This window comes from Plecotus auritus, assembly GCF_963455305.1.
Source record: "Plecotus auritus genome assembly, chromosome: 2".
NCBI classification, from domain to species: Eukaryota; Metazoa; Chordata; class Mammalia; order Chiroptera; family Vespertilionidae; genus Plecotus; species Plecotus auritus.
The window spans coordinates 57,247,700-57,270,558 of record NC_137771.1 but is presented as its reverse complement, the minus strand read 5'-3'; the positions used below and the strand labels follow the sequence as shown (position 1 = coordinate 57,270,558).

The 22,859-nt window shown below is 39.9% G+C and overlaps 1 protein-coding gene across 2 annotated transcripts in view; it reads right to left on the bottom strand.

Annotated features, from left to right (window-relative positions):
* ST6GALNAC3 (ST6 N-acetylgalactosaminide alpha-2,6-sialyltransferase 3) overlaps positions 1 to 22,859 on the bottom strand; it is a 522,576-nt gene that overhangs the window by 292,461 nt on the left and 207,256 nt on the right. For both annotated transcript variants that reach the window (XM_080654760.1, XM_080654761.1), the window contains exon 2: positions 14,037 to 14,231. In XM_080654760.1, the coding sequence (XP_080510886.1) occupies positions 14,037 to 14,231 (195 nt within the window). The remainder of the gene's footprint in view (positions 1 to 14,036; positions 14,232 to 22,859) is intronic.

Genomic DNA, 22,859 nt, shown 5'->3' with positions numbered 1-22,859 from the left:
GACAGTTGTTTCTTTGAAGTAGATGTTCAAGAAAGAAACACAAACCCTAGCCAGTTTGGCTTAGTGGCTAGAGCGTCAGCCAGAGGACTGAAGGGTCCTGGGTTCGAGTCCTGTCAAAGGCACAAACCTCGGTTGCAGGCTCAATGCCCTGCCCTGGTGAGGGGGCAACCAATGAATGTGTCTCTCTCACATCAATATTTCTCTCTTTGTGTGTCTCTCCCTCTCCCTTCCACTCTCTCTGAAAATCAATGGAAAAATATCCTTGGGTGAGGATTAACAAAAACAACAACACAAGGGCTATTTGGCACATACCTCAGTACCTAAAACTCTGCCTCATTTTCATCCTCAGTGGATTTCTGACAACCAATATTAATTTTTACCTAGTTTAAAATCAAGAGACTGTATTTTAACCTGTTCTTTAATCTGGGAAAGTCAACATTTCCCTCTGAAAGGCTGTCCTCAACACATCCTGTCTGAAAGTACATATTTCAGGAATGCAGGGCAGCCAGGGATGAAACACAGTTATCAACCATTCTGCTTTTGGAACACGTCTTAAGTAACCCCTATAAAGCACTGTATCTTTTGAAAAATATAAAGAGAGAAACATGAAGTCAGTTCATCAACAAGATAGCAAGAATGGTAATGCTGCGGTTGTCATGCCTATCAGTACAATAGAGTAAAAAGTCGTGGGGCGAGCTGCATGATTGTACTCTGTCCAGATGTGGGCTGCAACAAGATAATTGACTTACAGCAGCTCAGAACAAGCACTAAGTAAAATCTCAACTCTAATATTTGGCACCCAACTCAACAAAAGCCATCAAGATTAAATTACATATAGGAGATACAGGCAGTTTAACTGTGCAAAGGAAGCAGGGCCAATATAGAAAATAACGTGTCAACACATCGGATGCTCTTTCTTTGACCATCTGACTAAAATCTGGGGCTCTGACATCTAGATTTCAAGATTCAGATCTGCCAGTTTGAGCAAGTATGACTTGGAGCGAGTTGTATAACCTGTCCTAGTCTCAATTTCCTCATCTACAATATGGGAAGATGATTTTACATAACCTAGAGAGTACTTGTGAGAACATTTCAATGATTCATTAAAAGCCTTATACACTGTCATGTTTCATTTACTTGTCAACTTGACCAGGCCATAATGCCCAGGTATTTGGCCAAACATCATACTGGAGGTTGTCAATGAAGCTGTTTTCCGGACCCTAGTGGGTCAGCTTGAATTTTACTACTTGCATTTTCTAGGAATCCTGCAAGCTGGGAAATCAACCAAAAATTTGGTCCTCAGCTTGAGCTAAAAGGATTGAAACTCCTCTGGAGGGGGTTTCCACAACCTGACACAAGGGATTCTTATAATGCACCATGAACACTCGTAAAGCACAAGGAGAGGGTCTACTTATTGTCATTATTCACAGGACTTGCTATAAAAATGCTTCGCTATTACTGTTTGATTGCAATGTGTTGCCCTATACCCAGTTATGGTGTTTCATAATATACTGCTCATCTGCTCTATCCTCATCCTCCATGGAAGAATTCCAAATTCCAAAATGTAACTGGCCCAAAGGATTTGGGATAAGGGATAGTGAACCTGTGTGCTTAAGCACTCCACATGTCATTTTCTCTTTTAGTCCTTACAGCCTGCATACTATTTTACTGATTTAACTAATTTTCCAAGGCCCGGGATCAGTGACTCTTTGCCAGTGATTTTAGTTGTCCTGTGAGGGCAACAGAAGATACTGAAATTGCATTGGTCAGCAAGTTCCATTAAGTGGTTTCACGGAGGGGTTGTCAGTTCAAGTCAGAAAGTTCATTGGATCACACATGTTGAATCCACTACATGCTGGGCACAAGGCAATGCTTTGTAACTGCAAAGAAGAAAATACTTTTTTGTCCTAAAGAACAGAACATTTTTTCATAATGTTAAATGGTAATAAGTGAGATAGAGAAGCATATGTAGAGGATTATGTCAACTCTAAATGTAGACAGAGAAAGAAGGTTTAGAGACAATAGCTAAAGATATTAAGTGTCATGGGCTATATTTGGGTGGGACATTTTAGGTGACTTTTTCCTTAAACATGTATTCCAGTTTTTCTACAATTAGTATGTATTGCATTTATTACTTAAAAAAATTACTAGAATTAAGTACTTTAGTTTTTAAGCAATATTATCTGTGAAATAATCCAGAGCTGTTTCCATCATAAAAAATAAATTAAAAAGGAATATGTTAAAATACATATTTTGGGGGGGTTCCATTTGGCCTTACACTGATTAAATAAGATCCACCCACATTACGGAAGATAATCGGCCTTACTCAAAGTCTAAAATTAATTTCCAGGGGTAATTTTTTGTTATCCAAAGACTAAAGATATAAATAAGCTTCCTCATCTGTTCTCTGTGCCAGTTTTCATGTGTTTATTTGTTTGTTTCCTAGCCTAGCCTTTTATTAGGGCAGAGCTGGTCAAGTCACAGCTTTCAGTCTGATTGGTTGAGGGGGAGGGGTGGCGCGGGCCAGGCAGCACCAGCATATCTCAGTCTCTGCTTCTGCTGAACCCAGGCTCGCCTTCTGTCCTGCAGGGTTGATATTATCCATTCCTTTAGTTTTGATTGATACTGATAACCCCCCAGGAAACCCCACTATCAGCTTTCATGCTTAAGTCTCTTTCCATACCTTCTCAGTTGCTGGTGCCTGCAGATTTCCCTTCTTTCGTGCAAGGCCTTCTGGGCATTAAATAATGTATCCTATCTTATCCAGCAGGCCCTGGTATTATACAGCAGTACAACTGTCATGCTATCTTAGACCACTATATTGCCATATCAGAACTCAATTTCATTTTCCTTTTACTACTTAAAACGTTTCTATAAGCCAGATTACTTGAGTAACCAGGTATAGAATTTTCAAAGCCTTGTGGGATAATATTTGATATAGGAGTCATTTAGCTAATTTTGAGGTAAAGAAGTCTTTAATGAATATTTTTCATTTGTAAGTAAGCCTTTTTAAGGCTACTCTGGGAAATGAGAAATCACAATTTGATGCCATCTACTTAGTGGCAAATTATCTGCCAGACACTGAATACAATTGTTTAATTGAAGTTACCTGAATGTTCACTATTCCTACCAGCAAAATAATGAATCTGTTATGCTGAAATGTGTATGCCCCCTGGGTGGTATTTTCTAGTATAATTGCAAGCCAGTCTGTCTTATTCTCTTCCTTGGTGAATCCCAATTTTAATTTTTCTTTAAAGGGGGGTTCATTGCTGAGCCTTAGTACTTTATCTGGGACAGAACGAACACTTATTAAGTATTTGCTGACTGACTAATGGTTAATACTAACTGCCACTTGGTGAATTTTTTTGTATGTTTTCTTTTCTACCTACTCTGTCAGGTTATTTAACTGGAACTTGAGAAATGCTGGACAAAAACTCTTACCATGCGGGACAGCTAGTTCTATCATCCTTTTCAACTATCAAATCAGGGTGCTTTTTGTTGGGTGCTCTGTTTTGCTTTACTTTGCTTATCTCAGGTAAGGCAATTTGATATTTGAATTTCTAACAGGCTCCTGTGAAGTGTATTAAGATGACAGTTAGTAAAAGGGCATTTTTCTACCTAAGATTCTGCAATGAATCAAGTCCTCTTATATTTTCTGGGGGAACCAATTGAAACATTGAAAACTATGATAATGGATCTTTCATCAATAACAGATGTGATTTGTAAAGTGAAAATCAATCTATTTTGACTGATGATGCCTCATAGCAATAGGGAAGATTTCTTCTGAATAATTAAAATGAAAAGTATGTGATCTATCATTTGCGTAGGATTAGAAATTTAGTAGTTATCAGTCTTGTTCAGCCATTTTCTGGCTTTATGACCTTGGAAAAGTGTGACCTTTACTTCTCTTTTTCAAAAGATAAGCTCATTTCCTACACATATGTCCCTCAGCAGGAAGATATAGAACACGCATCTCTGTGGACACCTGGGTCGACTGATGTACTGACAGATGTGACCTCCTGCTCTACTTCCCAGAAGTTTTCAGGTATGGATTTGGAAAGATGGCTCTCCCAGCCAGCACCTTGTTGAAAGATGAGTTTCAGCATGTTTTGTGGTGGTTGTTGTAAAATAACTATAATGTATAATGTGCATATCAGCTAGGACTCATTTGGTTACAAGTGACCAAAATATAGTTCAAACCAGAAGACATGAAAAAGAAGAATTCACTGGCTTATATCCCCAGAACAGGGGAGGCAGCGTGCCTTCAAGAACAGCTGGGCTTGGCACTAGAGAATTCTCCAGGCTCTCACTTTAGCTCTGCCCCTGGCTAGTGCTTCTCTCAATGTTTTGGTCTCATTCTCCCCAAGGCCACTGACACTCAGAGATCCACATCTCAACACACTACTACCAAAGAAAAGAGGACCTTTCCCCACAGCATTACTTAGAACAATAAAATCTGGGAAGGGTTCAGAATGGACCTTTTTGGGCCATGCATCTACCTCTTGACCAATCCCTCATTTGGCCAATCACTAGCCTGAATCTTCTGCACACCCCTATGGTCAGGAACGAAGGGACTGTTTCTGTAATAAAGGGGTAGTGGAGAGTAGGCAAGCATAAGAGGCACTAAATATACCTAACTGGCTAATTACACATGTTAACCATCCTTTAAAATAAAAGCCTAATATGCAAATTGTTCTACCAGGAGTTGGACCGGGAGTTTGACCACTTGCTATGATGTGCACTGGCCACCAGGGGGCGGCATGGAACATGGCGGGCGTCTGTAACGCAGCGCTGGCAGTGGGCAGCAGTAGAGGCACTGCCGGCCCAGATGGGCCCCGATGAGTGCGGGATTGTGGTGGGATGGTGGAGCAGGTGAGCAGGTGGCGCCAGGACAAGGTGGGTGCAAGCAGGGCCCAATTTCCCCACCAATTGCCCCACAGACAGCGACCAGCAGCAGCAGCGGGGGGGAGGGGAGAGGAGGGGCCAGCCTCGATCGTTCGCCCCCACAGGCGGGATGGTGGAGCAGGTAAGGAGGCGGTGCCAGGCCACAGCAGGGTGCCAGGTGGGACTGCAGGGCTGCGAGGCTGGGGGCACGAGCTGGGGCCCCAATCCCTGCAGGCCACCCTGAGGGACCCTACCCATACACAAATTCATGCACCGGGCCTCTAGTTTTATTATATAATGAAATATATATACAGTGTATGTTTATATTTAAGAAAATATAAATTGTTCTGTGAGCATGTGTATATGTATACGCTGAGTGGCCAGATTATTATGATCTCTGAATGCATAATAATCTGGCCACTCAGTGTATTTGTATCTCAAATGGGTACCAAAAGTATTCTAGACTTTTGCTGGAGATCAACCACCTATTTGCCCTGAGCTTTCTATCAGCCAGTGCAAAGGGGAAAACTGATCAGGTGCATGATTTATATTATCTTTGATATCAAATAAATGAGGTACTCAAGAGAAGTACACTGAGTGGCCAGATTATTATGCGTTCAGAGATCATAATAATCTGGCCACTCAGTGTATAATATTGCTGCATATATGTATACTAGAGGCCTGGTGCACGAAATCCGTGCATGGTGAAGTGTGTCCCTCAGCCCAGCTTGCACCCTCTCCAATCTGGGAGCCCTCAAGGGATGTCCAGTAGGATTGGGCCTGAACAGGCAGTCGGACATCCCTCTCACAATCCAGGACTGCTGGCTCCCAACTGCTCGCCTGCCTGCCTTCCTGACTGGTCCTAATTGCTGCTGCCTGCCAGCCTGATCACCCCCTAACCACTCCCCTGCCAGCCTGATTGATGCCTAACTGCTCCACTGCCAGCCTGTTTGCCCCTAACTGCCCTCCCCTGCAGGCTTAGTCACCCCTAACTGCCCTCCCCTGCAGGCTTGATCGCCCCCAACTGCCCTGCCTTGCAGGCCTGGTCCCTCCCAACTGCCCTCCCCTGTTGGCCATCTTGTGTCCACATGGGGGCAGCCATCTTGTGTGTTGGAGTGACAGTCAATTTGCATATTACTCTTTTATTAGATAGGATATGGATGGATGTATTTTCTGTATATTTCTGTACATTAGTGCATGAATATGGATATAGTTATTCATGAAATATTACAGTAGGTCCTCGGGTTACGTCGGAGATCTGTTCTTACGGGGCAACATAATGCGATTTTTGCCGTAAGTCGGAACCCACTTATATAAGCACCTACATCACTCACATGGAGGACATACACAGCAGTAATGAAGTGAAACAGTAAAAAAAAATTTAAAAGAAAGATAACAATTCCTGACCTTTACTTGTGGTAAATAAATAATAAAAAACATAAAGTATATATGTACATACATCGAAATGACAGAACTTTTTTTATATATAAATAAATGGGAGATGGCAATGTAACCACAAAACGACGTACGTTGAGTCTGTTGTAACCCGAGGACTGCCTGTATGTGTATTACTGTTTTGCAAGTATGAGTTGGCTTTTCCCTTTCCAGTGATTTTATTCACATTCCAAAATCATAATTACCTAATGAATTCTTTTCTATCCTCTATACCCCAGAGTAAGTTGCATTTCAATCAGAGTAGCCTGTTTATTGCCCCCCTATGTGTCTGATTTCCTTCTCTGGAAAGAAAGAGGATAGTGCAAACATGTGGCAGTGTCTCCTGGGCCCCTTGGGCATGGGGTGCCACTTCCATGTTGGGGTACATTAGTGGCCTGGCTTCCTATGTAGTTTTCAGGTCGGCAGGACCAAGGTAAGGGGTCTCTAAGATTGGATAATCAGCTAAACAAAATGAGGAGCCCAGAAATTAGGACAAAGGGTAATGGAACCAGAGAGAGGTAAGAAATGGATGGATGGAGTGTGAGGCCATGGTGATTACCAACACAGCCAGGAGCTGATGGTGACTTCTAATGTAGTACCCATGGCCTGCTGGGAGTGGTAGGTGCTGAAGGGAAATGGACAGTGTATGTTCTGAACTTTTGCTTTTGCTCTTTTCCCTGAAGGGTGGCAGAATGTGACAGTCCACCCAGCTGGTGTGGCTCAGTGGTTGAGCATCAACCTATGAACCAGGAGGTTACAGTTTGATTCCCGGTCAGGGCACATGCCTGGGTTGTGGGCTCAATCCCCAGTAGAGGACTTGCATGAGGTAGCTGATCAATGATTCTCTCTCATCATTGATGTTTCTATTTTTCTCTCCCTCTCCCTTCCTTTCTCTCTGAAATCAATAAAAAAGGAAAAAAGAGAAAAAAAAAAAAGAATGTGCCACCCCGTGGTGTGCCTCTTCAGCATGGGGATTCTTCTGAGCTGCAGACACAGGAGAAACTTTGAAAACAGAGTAGAAGTTACTCTTTTGTAAGGGAAATGTACATTACAAGAGAGCTATTACCAGAGGTCACTTTTTCATCTGAGAAACCTATGTGCATGGAAGGCAAACATGTGTATGCTTATACCAAATACCTGCTCTTCCTATCTTCCTATGAATTGACCTCCTCTCCTTTGAAGCCCAGACCCCCACGCTTTTTCTTTGCTCAGGGGTGTATAGAAGCCTCAAGTTCCTGGCTGCCTTTTGAATCTCAGATTTTTATAGGGGTCCTGCATGAAATCAAACTTGTTTTACTCTTGGTAATCTGTCTTATGTCAATTTAATTATAAGACCAGTCAAAGAACCTAAGAGGGAACAGGGGACAATGAAACTTCTCCTACACGTCCAACTCTATTTTTTTCTTCTCTTCCTATCTTATCCAAATCCTTCTCCTACTACTTGCCTCATATCTCCCAAGGAAGCTTTCTGAAACTGTTTTAAGCCACAGGGGTGTCTGACCCTTTCATCTGCCAGCAGAGCATAGATTGCCTTGAGATAATGGTCATTGTTTGGAGTTGCTGTTTCACAACCAGACTGAGAAATATAATCTTGTCTCCACTCAGCAAATATGTGCCCTCATACTTAGGAAAAAGATAAATGATCTTAAAAATGATTAAGCCAATATGCACATACCAAATAAGTAATCTTTATATGTTCATGTAACTGTTTCCTTTTCTATAACAATTTAATGGTTGAAATTTCTTTTGCTTTATGATTATACAAATGTGAATATTCAGCTTTTAATTAACAATTACATTGATTAGTTTTAAACTTTTGAAACATATTTGCATATAATTGTTCTCAATAGACTATGTAAAACCCAAAGCCTATATTCTCAAATATATATATATATATATACATATATATACATATATATGTATGTATATATAAAATTCATGTCAGCTTTAGTTACACGTGGACATTTGTTTGAATGTGTGGAGTGTGTGCTTTTATTTCCAAGAAAGTCAGCTCTGTTCCTTAATTGCTGCTATAACCACAACTTGGGAAAATCTATTGCAATATCAATATGTTATGCACATCTTTAATTAGGCTGTGCGGCCTGTATGTCATAGCAACTGGTCTTAAGTATTCTTATTTAGTCTACTTTAAAACGTTCTCATTTTTGAAGAGGTCTCTTTTGGCCTCATTAAATTATTAAGCAAATCAACATGTCGCCCTACAACTTGATTGCTATGTTCGGGAAATCTTGTGTTTTCACTTAGCACATGTGAAGACCATCCGAAAGGTCACTCTTCCCCAAATACCAGAGAACCTCTGCAGCTCTGGCATAGGAAGGTTCTTTTATCAGATCTGAGGGAGACATCTGTCATCCCCACTGATCACCAGGAAGACCTGCAGGTGGTATTCTATTGATTGTCAGAGTTCCATTCTCTTATCTAGTAGTTAATGCAAATAAGTTACAGGTTATTTGCTCAGAGCAGTATCTTCACACCAGGTCACCCAGCAACAGCAACAACAAAACATGACAGGAAAACTGATTCCATATCTAGAAACTACAAACAAAATCTAGCCTGAAGTACATTTTCTTCTTTTCCCTCAAAAATCTGCCATGAGCACAACAGGCAGAAACAATGATTACCTTAAACAAAGTCTTGTAGTACCTTAGTAGTACCCTATCCACTATAATTAATTAATTCAAAATGAACCATTAAAATTTGCATTAAGGAGAAAGCAGAGTTCACAAAATATTGCTAAGCAGAGATTTCTTTTTCCAAACACGTATGGGGTTATGCTTTTTACTTTGTCAAAGGTCAACCAATAATACAGTGGTTCTGCCCTAATGTTACAGGTGGGGTCCCCTAAATCTAATCCTGTTTAAATGGAGGGTTGCATTATTAATACAGTAATGACTTGGCAGGGCAAGTCTGAGCAGCTAAGCTAGTGGGCCAGAAAATTAATGGGAGTGGGGAGCAAAGGGAAATATAGGCCCTCTTGTAAATCTAAATCACTTTGGTCCAAATTTTGGATTGGCACTGCCTCATGCGTTGTCAGCTCAAACATAGAATTGATGAGGAATTCTGGGTTCTGTGGCCAGCAAAATTCAGGATACCAGCACTCACCCTGTTAGTTGGCACTCATTTTGCTTCCTTGATTCTCAATACTTCCCCTCCGCCAATATAAGAACCTTAGCCCACACTGGATGAGAAAGGGAAAGAGACAGGGCAAAGGATGGGAGCCAATCACCAACTGCATGGTATAAGTGGCCATTATAGAGTGGGAGGAGTATTTAATTCTTTCTATTCTAATTATTTCTATCTTAGTGCTCTAGAATAGTCCTCGTGATTTTCACAATATATTCCTTTGTATGGGTCTGGATTAGGAAAACAATATTCTAACAATGTAAAATATAAGCAAGTCCCAGGTTTATCTTTCTTGTGTCCCTTATCTTTTACTTTTTGTACTTTCCTTGGGAACAGATCATTCTAAAACTGGGTAAATTGATAAAATGAAGCTGAGCCTGAACTGAGTATAATTTACTAAATGTGAGGCCTTCAGGGCAGACAGTCACAGATTCATAAGATTGCCTATACTTCCACTTGGGCCAAGCCAAAGGGACCAGAACTCATCTAATTTAAAAAAATAATAATAATAAATAACCAGAGAATCAGATTTTGCTCCTAAGCAATCCAGATCTCCACTGTGTCTACTAAATCTTCAACCTAATTCAGCCACTGCCATCCCCACCTTGCATTTGACAGTAGTGGAGAGACTTTTTTTTTTCTCATAAATGTTTTCACTTATAAAAATCTTTGTCTAGTGACAGCAATGTCTGGCCTAGCTGAAGCATCAGCCAATAAAACTATCATCAACAAAGACTGTGTTTGCAGATACTCTAGATCTAGAAATCATTGCTCATATGTCTACCGGTTTAAAGTATTTCTTGCAAGTCTGTTGGTTTCTGGTAAGCATGTGCTTTCTTCTGAAAAACTTATGAGAAAACCTTGAGAACCAAGATCTTAAAATAAATAGATGAGCTCTGTGTTCACCTGGCTCAACTCGTCCATGGCGATTGACCCTTCTCTGGGTGAGAATAGAATGAATGGGGACTTAGGCTGCTTTTGGAGCAAGCTTTGAGGGTCACTATTGAAGCTATTTTCTCCAAATACCCAATCCACTACCTATCGTTTTATCTGTATTACTTTGGTTCTTGAAGACCTTTTCCTCCTGAATCTTATCTAATACAGCTATCTCTGGGTAGGGTTGCACCTGAAGCCATTATTTGGTGAAGACCAATGCACAGAGCATTTGAGTACAAATGGAGTACAGACATGGGGATGGTGGGGGTTTGGATTGCAAGAAGAAAAGATGAAATCAATGAGGAGGAAGGTAGAGAGCCCGCAAATTTTGCTTCCCTGTTATGTAACCTAGAGGCGTTTGAGATGGAGGAAAATCTATCATTTTATTTAGGTATTATGTTGTTTTCCAACTCCCATGCAAAATTTTCTGATCATTCCCTTCTCTCATGTTATATGGGGCCTTTCTATTGTGCATAGACTACAAGAATAAGTTACCTGCATATGTACTAGTTTTTGCATAACATGAAATTGCCAATTGTGAATATGTCTAGTTTGTTTTAGCTAGCTTAATGCCTCATTGCTTCTCTTTAGTTATTTCTTGCTATTAAATAAGGTGAAATGCTTTGTGTAATTCCTGGTCGATAAATATCCTACTGGGCTCAGAATATATTTTGAAATTTTCATTATAAAACAAAAATGCAGAAAAGTGCATACAACATGAATGGATACTTAAAAAATATTTAGAATGTGAACACCCATGTTACTTCAAATGGATCAAGAGGTAGCATCTTTGTTGGTGTCCCAGGAACTCACACTGCTCACAAACCACACATTTTTCTCAGAGTAACTGCTTTTCTCACTTGTATTATAATAATTATGTTACTTTTTATTCCTTTATAGTTGCACCTCCTATGTCTGCACCTAAGCAACATCATTTAGTTTTGCCTCTTCCTCTGATCTATAAAGAAATCATATTGTGTGTATTCTTTTATTCTTGCACTAGAGGACTGGTGCACGAATTCGTGCACCAGTGGGGTCTGGCTGGCTTGCCCCAATCGGGGCCAATCGGGCCAAGCTGGCCAGGGAGAGGGGACGTGGGAGGTTGGCCCAATGGCCCCGTCCCCAATCAGAGTGGAGGAGGGGGCGATCCAGGGCAGGGCCAGTTGGGGTTAGGGGCCATAGACGGTTGGCTGGCTGGCCATGCCCCCTGGTTGAACTCCTGGTTGAATTCACAGTCGGGGGGGGGGGGGCAATTTGCATATTAGCCTTTTATTATATAGGATCTTTTGCTCAAAACTATGTGTAAGACTTATTCATGTTGTCAGATGAAGATAGTTGCTTCATTTTCCATTGCTGTATAGTATTCCAGTGTATGTAGCACAACTGTAACCAGCTCTCCTACTGATAGACATCTGGGATGTTCCCAGTTTCTTGTGGTCATGAACAATGCTGCAGTACTTGCTGTCCATGTGTACCCTATGAATATATCAATGACTGGAAGTGCTGGGGCGTGGGTTATGTAGATCTTCAACTTTCAGGATAATAGGAAGCTGTTTTTTCCAAATTGGTTGTTCCAGTTTATACTCCACCTATCAGTGTACAAGAGTTCTTTTTGTTCCACACCTTCACCAACACTTGGTATTATCAGATTCTTAATTTTTTGCCAATTTGATATTTAGTGTGCAGTAATATGCTTTCTTTTCCTCTTCTCATTGTGGTTTTAACTTGCAAAACCCTGATTTCTAATGACCTGCCCTGAATTCAAATTCTTTAAAATTTAAATGCAAAGTTTGTTTTTCTGGACTATGGTATTTTAGTGTTTATTCATACTGAGAACTTCAAGTCATAACTGGTAAGTATAAGAGAAGAAAAAGTCAAAACCTTCATTCATTGAACATCAGCTAGGAACTGTGCACCTCATGCACTTTGCCCTATTTAATCCTCATCATAACTTTGCTAGTTGATATTGTTAGCCCTATTTTCACTCAAGCCATGCCTGTGTGCTTTTGAAGCCTAAAAAACCTCTCTTCAGTAATTATGTTTCCTTCCAAAAATAGCTTCTGTAGGGTCAAAATAATGATCAATATCCTGTGGTAAAGTCATATTAAAAACTACACCAAAAGAATATCAAAGTTAGCTTAGCTAATATGACTAATTTAATAACAGCCTCCACACATCAGTTTTTCCCTTAACACTTCAAAATCCAATCCATTAATATTTAAAAAAATGAAAGGGTCCTTGATTTGAGGTGGGATTTCCCTCCTGAGAGGAATTTGTGAAAAACTTCAGGCGTGTGTTTCATTTTCTGCCTGGACAGGTCCTTGTGAAGTGGTTAACATGATCCAGTAGAGTTATAGAATGTTAATTGACAGCCAGAAATAAAAGTAACAAAAATGAGAGTGAGACAAACTATTCTCTGAGATCATTTTTATACAGGTAATCAATTAATAGGACATGCAACAAATTCAAGCCATGGACCCTTTTTTAAAAATTAATTTGAAACCATTTAAAGGATAAACATCAAGCAAGGCTCCTAAGAAGTTATGTGTCATTAATGGTGCCTTTTTCTTTCTAACAATAATGGTCTAATAAATAGATTGTAAATCCTGCAGATACAGAAACCATTTTCAAAAAATCAAATTAACCAGATGCAAAGACTCAGGTATGATATTGCCTACAAAAGGGGATGTACGAAGCCAGCTCTCACCTCCTCCCTGGATGTTAAGAATAACTCATAACAGGAGTAGCATTCTGTATGTAACTTTCCTCTCTAGTATCTTTATAAAATGATCCTTCAATGGGATCTGATCCAAAACTCTTCTCTGGGATGTAGACACACTGATGACTTGTACCTTTGTTACCAACAACTTCAAATGCGGACTTTGCATTCATGAATATTAACCTCACATTCACCCCACTACATAGAAACAAACAGAGATAACACTTTTATTAATCACTTCTAGGCACTTCTCACATTTTATGAGGTTCATTACTTTTTCCTTCACTCCACGGTACAAATCCTTGCTTGCAAAAGCACTAGTCTAGTGTGCACTTCCCAGCTGTCAATATGCCTCCAGTCTCTTCTGTACCACCAATTGGCCACAAAGACTTGAAGGTTCAGGGATTACAGGATTTAAAGGATTTTAAGCCCTTTAAATTTGAAAACTCTTTAAATACCATTTTCTCTGCAGCCACAGAGAATTTTAAAATCAGCTTGCCCTTTTTCTAGCTCCAGGTTTCAGAATTAGTGTTTTCAAAAGTATAAATGCTTTTCTGCAATTATACAAAGAGCTGTCCCCAACCAGTTGACCTCCAGGAAATAAAATCAGCTACTTCTCTAGCTGGTCACTGCTTATCAGAGGTAATAAATGGAAAGATGTGTATGTTATGCCACAAACCACCAGGAAAACAGGTAATTGCTTCCTCAACTCCACATGAAGCCAGTGAATCAGAAGGGCCAGCAGACTTTAGACATGTGTCTGTAACTGTCTAAGAATGAGAATACAGAAAATGTCAGGGGCCCAAAGAAGCTCAGTGGGGCAGCAAAAGCCAGTTCAGTGATTGGAAAACATCTTGCTCCTGAAGAAAATCTGTTACCATGGATACCCTCGAATCCCAGGTAACCCTCTGGGTCTTACCTCTTGTGTCCGCACATTTATGTATCCATAGTGAGTTCGAAGGGGCCGCCTGTATGTATAGGAGAATGGTATCCATTTTGTACCAGGTCGTCCAAAGCAGTTTAGCAGCAATGGGAAATTCACTTCATTTACAAGGCGCACAATCAGCAGGAAGAGAAACGCTGCTATGAAGCTCACTGCAATCACAGACTTTCTCTACAAAACATTTTAAAAAAAGAGAGAAGGAATGAATGACTTTCAACCAAAAGCAGTTACAGAGTTTCCTTTTATTGCTCTCCCTTTCTCCTTCAAAGGTATCAAAGGATGCTGTCATTTAGTATATTTTTATCTGGAAACAGAAAATAATTATTTGGTGACTAGGCTGTCTTAGTGTGCTAAGCCTCTGAGAGTAAGCAAAGCAGCTTTCTTGGGTTATCTTTCCATTCCATTCCTACCCTTTCTTATCTATCTTCCTTGACAACTCTTATTCAATTTTCAAATCTAAAAGAGACATTCCCAACCATGGGAAGCCCTAATTAACTGCTCAGCTTCCTTCCCACCCTCATCTCTTTATCCCCAACGTATTTACCCTACTAGAAGAAGTCCTGCTACTCCCATACTTTGAAGGCATTTCTATTGCACACTTTTCATTGTGCAATTATTTCTGTGACTTTTCATTCATGAAATTTCCTCCATGTAATTGTGAGTTCCTGGAGAACTGGGATATATTATGTCATACTGATCTCTGTATCCAAGTACCTTACATACTATACTAATAGACACCCAACAAACAATTGAGTGAATGAATGAATGGATAAGTTTTTTTTGCATTCTTACAGACAAAGTCCCACTATCAATCATTATCCTGTGTCTTTATCTAGCACCTTCTACACGAAGGAAACTTTAACCTGTGCTATAAGGTGTGCACAAGTAAGACTTGAAAAGCTAACAATAGGGCAGGAACAAATGCATGCCAAGCAGCATACGAATACCCCCCAAAATGTGCTGCTAACGAAATAAGAGCAGGAGCAACAGCATCTGATTGGGGAAAGCAGAGATGTATTTGAGCCTTAGCTTAATAAAATATCCTCCAGGGCTTTCTAGGAGGAAGGAACAGAGCAAAGAGGCAAGGAAACATGGGGTTATTCCTAACCACATGCCACTTTGTTTTACTGGGACACAGAGAAATAGAAAATGCTGGGAACACAAATGATAACTCTAGGGACTGCCTTGGATACCAAGCTGAGAAGTCCACTGAATTTGCTAGGTGACAGTAAACCAAAGGAGGCTTCTGTTTAATTTTTTAAGGTGACTGTTATAAGGTATCATCAAACCTCAGTATTTAAGATGCTTTGAGCAGGAAGAGACTAAAATTGGAACTACTTAGGAGGTTATTTCAATTGGCTAGGATAGAGGTAATGAGGGATGGAAAACTAGAGCAGTGGCAAGGGGGATAAAAAGGTGGAAAAAGACATAAGAAACTCAATGTAAGGAAAAGGCAGAGAATCTGGTTACTGGTTGGATTGAATTGGCAGATAGAAAATTCAGAGATGCCCAATATTTTGAGTTTCAGTAACTGTAATAATACTGGTTATTTCAGGGGAGACCAGAGTGGGTAGAGCTAGAACTGATACAATAAGAAGACAGAGCCCTGGGCTTTCTAAGTCCTAGTGTTCAGGGCCTGATTGGTGATCTGGACGGAACTGTCAAGGAATAAGGCTAAGGTGAAGGTTGGAACAACTCTGCCTTCAAATCCAGGGTGAAGACACACAAACTGTTCCTCCATGAAGTTGGGCTTGGCCCCTGATTCTTCCTCAAACTTCAGGGAAAACAAATACTTTCTGGGAATGACTATATATTTTTGAGGTTGTTGCTGTGGTTCTAGCTTACCACTTTTTGGTGTAATCAGTTTCTTTTTGCTCTTCACAGAATGCCTCAAAAGGAGAAAAGAAATCCAAAGCTAGACCCTTATCCTCTCTGGGCCCATGGTCATAAGCCCTCACAAATCAGAGACACCCAAAGAGAGTCTTTGCTCTTATTCAGCCTCCGTAATTTGTAAAAATTCTATCCCTCTGTCTAACCAGCCTAATTTTTCAATCACCTGAAATTCCCTTGAGTTCTGCCTCTTCAAAACCCCTTATCTCACCACTAACTACCACAGCCTTACCTCATTTAACCTTCTAATCATGAAAACCCGTATTAACTTGCCCCCTCTGTAGAAGCATTACGTCCATAACATTGCAATGTGTCAAGGTAACAGCTTAAATGAGGTGATGGATCTTACAAGTTAAAGGGATATAGACCAGAACAGATGGCTAAATAAAAGCAGAGGCCAGTCACCCATTAAGTAAACAGGTAAGAACTTTCTTACCACCATCTGGTAGCTTGTTGCAAACAGCAGCTTGCTTTGAAGGAGACCCAGATGGGATTTGTGCCTTTGTCAAATCCAGAGCCCAGCACAGCTCCGGTTCTCTCGGTTGTCACACTGCATTGTATGGCTGGGTGTCTGGGGACAAAGGTGTGGATAGTCTTTCTGAATTATCTGATTGTGTATAGTAACATATGTACATGAGAAGAAAATAAACCATTTTGCGAGAAACTACGATATGGAATGAAATCATAGCTGTAAAAGCTTGCTCCCCAGTAATACATGTCTGCTTCCCATGTCCTATAAAGGGGAACCAAGTGATAAGCACACAGAGGATGAGGCAAGCAAGTGGAGAGCGGAAGCCAGACACCATCTCCCCTTGACATTAAGTCATATTCTGCAGTGGGTAGAGGTGTTCCTTTCATAGCTCAGGCTTGTAGCTCAATATCTGTTGTGTTGTCTGGACCTGATTCTTTGCTTCTCTTCATGCTTCCACATTCCTGTTTAACAGGAAAACCTCCCCATGGTGCTGATATAAAATCTCCCTGAAATTTCACTTGAAAAGGTATAACTTGGCAAGAACAACAGACTTAACATGAATGTGCGTTCTTGCAGTAATCACTCTGCGAGGTCATGACCTTGAGCTTCAGTAATGAAAACAAAACCACAGATAAGGCTTTTTGAAGTCTACACATACCAGAATGTAGTGAGAATGTGTGTGTGTGTGTGTGTGTGTGTGTGTGTGTGTGTGTGTGTGTGTTGGGGAAGTAACAAAATACTGATATGCACAATTTATATGAATGTATTCACTCCTTCAAGTCACAATTGCTCATTAGGTTCATGTACTGCATAGACTTGCTGAGGTGCAGAAAAACAGAAATAAGCCCAAAAAGACAGACCATGCTTACAAAGAGTCACAACCTAGTGCAGCTGGCAAGTAAACAGAAAACTATACCTCATATTACAGGAGGTGACGGAGTTATGCTCAGGGTGCTGTGCAACCCAGAAGCAGTGGGGGTTGGGTAGTGCAGAACAAATCAGGGAATGCTTGCCTGGAAAGGTGGTATTCAAGTGGAGTCCTGAAGAATGAGAAGGGATTAGACAAGTGAAGATGGAAGGGCATTCCAGGCAAAGGGAACAGCATAGGTTAAGGCACAGAATTTTGAAAGGCCTTAATTTGGTCAGAAACCTGAAAGTCATTTGATAATAAGAATATGTAGATTGTATGTGGTAGGAGGTAATACTAGGTAAGCAAACAGGATTCAATCATAAAACAAACAATAGACAAATACATTAACTCAGATGAAATTATCTTCTCTATGTTACATTAGGATAATTAGGATAATAAAAGGATAAATGTATAAAAGTGCCATATTTTAGAATTCTTCACTTTCCAACCATGTGCAAATATGTCAATCACTTCATTTCATTGGAAACTGCCATGTAACATACCATAGTGCCCTGCTTCCAATTGTTTAACTTACGTTTATTTACTCAGTGGCTTGTTTCTAGTCTACCAACAATCAGTAAATTAGAAGATGCTACCTGTCTATATGTGTATTACATCTCTAACTATTTGTTTATGGAAGTGATCACTGCTGCCTGTATTGAAGTAATCAGAGTATCCCCTAGATTCAACAACCAACAATCAGATAAGCAAAAACAACAGTAAGGACTTGTCAAGTTTATAATGTAGAAGACAGCTCACCAAACTTTTGTACTACAAAAAACTGACATAAACTTCTTAAGCTGGTCCCCTAACATCAGAAGCATGAACATTCAATGACACTATATGTAGAAAATGCAGAGTATAGTTTTGGACCCATAGTGAGCACTCAAAAACCAGACATTATTATTATAATATGACCACAAATTATCAGAGCTTTGGTGGACAGAACAAATCTGTCCAGCCGATGAAAATGAATGACAAGTACTTAGAGATATCTTTTTCTCAAATATTCCAGGCAGCTGCAAAACCTTTAACTATTCAGTGCAACCTATCCACACAAGCTCTGAGAGAGTGTCCCTGTGCCCAAACAGATCTGATGAGTTGCTTTAGGGAAAGCTTTCTCCTTCTGTTCTTCATTTTGGGCAAGTCTGACTGGGCCTTTAACAGCTGAGACATTTAGAATTTAGTCCCCTCTGTGCTGCAAAAATATGCGTCAAAAATGTGGCATTCTAGTTGCTTGCTCTTTAGAGTTGGAATATCATTTATCAGACTTATAGCAGAAATACCTATTTCAAAATAAAACCCACAGAGAATTCATGATTTAGAGAAAAAACAATTGCAGGAATGTGGACCTGGCAAATTTGGAAGCTATATTTATATCTGTATATATATTTTTTCTACCACAGAGCTAGCCTTTAACCACACACCTTTAACTATTAATTTAGTCAGTTGCTAGATTTTGTTTTGTTTCTTTTTCATAAATAATAAACAACAGTATAAAGGTATATATTTCTTTATTTAAATAGTATTACTAAATGACAGAAGTAGTTTCTTACTAGGATAAAATAATGCACACTTTTATCCATATGCTTTCATTTACCCAATAATAAATATAAAAGAAAATGTCAATTGTATTATTTGTATGAGTGCTTAATCACCTCACACATTGATGAGCTCCTACCCATTACCTATTTGTGACCTAATCAAATACAAATTATTCCCCCATGTAAAAAGTTGTGTAATCAATGTAATTCTGCCTTATGCCACTGTTTAAGCTTCAAGTCCGGTTCTCCATAAATGCAATAAAGCTACTTTCCATTTATACAGGATAAATCAGCAAAGCTCAGATTATATAAATGAAGTCTTTATTTGTTTTGTTTTGTTTTAGCTATTGAATCAACAAACAGTGTGGATCCTGCTTATTAAACTATACTGAACCTTAGGGAAACTCTCACTCATTTGATAAGGGATAAGAAAAGGGGGATAATAAAAGGTAGACAGTCCTAGATTGGTGGAGTCCATTCAGAAGTTTGTCAAGGCCAGCCTTAAGCAGCATAGCTGGTGATAGAATTATTGAGGTCATCAAGAAGAGAGTAGTGAATGTCTAACAACATCAACATGGGAGGATAAGCAGCATTTCAGAATCCAGGAAGCAGGAAAATAAATAGATTTTGAGACCCTAGATGGTTTGGCTCAGTGGATAGGGTGTAACCCTGTGGACTGAAGGGTCCCGCGTTCAAATCCTGTCAAGGGCACATGGCTGGGTTGCGAGCTCGATCCCCAGTAGGGGACATGCAAGAGGTAGCCAATCAATGATTGTCTCTCATCATTGATGTTTCTATCTCTCTCTCTACCTCTCCCTTCCTCTCTGAAATTAATAAAAATATATTAAAAAAAGAAATAGATTTTGAGAGCAGACTTTAAAGAAAGGGATCTGATTATGAAAAGTCTTACATATCTTGCCATAGAGTCTGGCATGATCTACAGGATCAGACTTGATTTTGGAAAGTTCACGCTGGAAATGGTGTAGTCAAGGGATGGGGGGAGGGGTGGAAAGACCATTTTGGGGGGAAAATGACAAGAGCAACAATGACCACTTCATCAAATATCACTAGTGGACATTAAACGATCAATATGAAAAGTGCAATCATTACTTTCAGAGATTAGCCTTTCTTCTCCCAGTAGGGGCACTAGGAATAAAGTCTACAAAGAGTGTGTATATGTAAATAATCATCATAGTCTTAACAGAAAATATTTCAGTGTTATCAGTTGGAGAAATACTTCTGTAATTCCCATTTTTCCAGAGACCCATCCCCCCAAAAAGAGAGAGATATAGAAAGATTCAGTGACTTGCCCAAGGTCATAGAGCAAGGACACAGTAAAAACAGGTATTGAACTCAGATATTCTGACTCTGGAGCCTGTGTTCTAGTGACTGAATTAACTAAGTTGTTAATTGTTACTCATACCAATGGAATTGCTCTTATAAAACTGCTTCATAAATTTTAAAAACTGGTACTAGCCCTGAAGTAGATTTTGTAATACTTCTTGTCAATAAACAAAATATTTAATTCATAGGAAAAATTATGAGGCTGATCTGAATGAAGCATGGTAATTACATTTACTTCAAAATCAGTAATTTGTGGGCAAATTTAATTCATTTTGCCTAAATCTGGCTCTATTCCCAGTACCAAAAAAGATAACTACTGGGTACCATTGGTTAGCACTCAGGGAAAATAATGCAATTATTTTTCCACTTCTACTAGAAAACATTAGGAGCCTTTGTCAATCAATAGTGTGGTATATTATTGCAGGCAGTTTGTAAGAACCAGTGTGATACAACGGGTATGTCTTCCATTCTCAGCCCCGCAATTCTACGATCCTTTTAATCAATGAGGATGCAGCTAAAATCAAAATATTGATCATTTTTTAAAAAAAGGAGAAGAAAAGGGTTAAAAGTAGTAGAACACCATCAATATGGTGACCCACGTTAAGAATTTGGAGCCCACATCAACATGTCACTTTCAGACTTGGGTATAATCCAGTAAGAATTTACAAACCCAACAAACAAAAACCAAGGAAATAGAGTTCTCATGGGCAAAACTGTCATAAATTACTCCATGCAAAAAAGTAGGCCTAGGGGAAAGTTACCAGTGCCAAATTTCCTTCAGGGATATTTTTCCCCAACAGAGACTTCCTATAGCTGCAAACACTATAGAGAAGTTCAAGTAAACACAAGCATTATGAGTTTGTCAGATGATACGATAAGAAATCCCACTGAACTCTCTAACACCTATTTGAAAAGCATAATGAAAAAATGTTTTTAATATACCTGCACATTTTTCTTATTTCATTTGAGGAAGGGATTTAGATTTTTTCTGGTCAGATTTGACTTTTAAGCCACTACAGTATCAAATGAGACAATCATGGCTACATTCACTGAGTTTGTTTCATTTTGTAAAATTATATAAAAGCAGTTCTATCTCATTTTGCCGCTACACCTTTACCGAATTACTTCAGTATATGTCCTTTCAGATAGCAGAAGGAAATCAAAGCTCTTCAGAAACCCAGGATAGAATTAAAGATTGATACTGCGTAGCTGGTATGAAGAGTCCAGAAAGCAGATTTTCAGTGTGGCTGTACAAACAGACAGAGAAAAATGTAATCCAAACGGTTGGTTCTCATGAGGAGACCATCAGAGATGGGGGCAAATGGCCCTACAGTTATTTCTTTTTTCCGTCAGATGTTCGTACTACAAGAAGAAATATGTTCCAGTCCCCCTGCTGTCCTCTCTCTGTGCCCTTAGCATTCCGCTGAGGAAAGAGAGATACTAACTAACCAAGGACAATGAAAGTACTTAGGCAATCAGAGCAGGTGCTTTTGTTATATTCTCAACCACTTCACCTTCATTGGCCTTGTTTGGTTTCTGCAAACATCTGCTGGCATCTTTCACTATTAAAGAAGTAAGTTTGTCTCTTACATTCCAACTAGTGGCCCAGTACACAAATCCATGCACATTGAAAGGAAATTAATTAGAAGAAATACTTTAATATCGCTATTCGCCCTTTCTCTACAATAGAAGTGTCAACCAAATTCACGATCAACACTGACAGATCGAAACGCACATGTGCAATTGGTGCCAGCGAGAGCTTTATATGTATCGCGCATGCACGAGTCAACGTAGCCTTTTATATATATATAGAATAAACTTGCTTAATTAGACCAGCTTTCTGATTTAGCTATTATTATTGTAGCAGATGATTATTGTAGATCACACAGGGAGAGCAAAGGGTAAAATATGTAACTGCAGCAGGGTTTGACTATTCTGTGCAGTGAGAAAACCTGAAGTCATTTTCAAGGTCCACCATTTCTTAATTCTTTTCAGTTGGGTCAAGTTTCTAAGCTTTCTAAATCTCCATTTTCTGGCTAATCAAAAGAAAATAGGATTCCACCAAGTCTCCTATCTACCTACTCCAGGACTTCTGTGAGGATCAAATGAGATGAGGCACACAAAAACGCTTCATAGACATTTGGTTAAAGTGTAAAATGTTTCCACCTAGCTATAAAGCAAGTCGTGTTCCTGGGCTGAAGAAACTCCAAAAAGGTTAGTCACTAGCAGGGGTGGGCAAACTTTTTGACTCGAGGGCCACAATGGGTTCTTAAACTGGACCGGAGGGCCGGAACAAAAGCATGGATGGAGTGTTTGTGTAAACTAATATAAATTCAAAGTAAAGGAGCGGAGGGGAGAACAAGAGAACTGGATAGAACAGCCGGATCTGGCCCGCGGGCCGTAGTTTGCCCAAGGCTGCACTAGGGAGAGGAAGTTGGGCATTGCTATGTGACGTCATTACCCAGCACCCACAGCCACCATTTCCAGGCTGGGCTGAGCTGTGGGCTGCACTTTGCACCATGAGGTCTTGGCAGCCATTTGGTGGGGTGTCACTCTGGGGTGGTGGCGGGGCCTGTGTCCCACTTGGGGGAAGATGAATGTTGCTTTGTGGGCGCCAGGTCTGCGGTGCCATTTCTCTG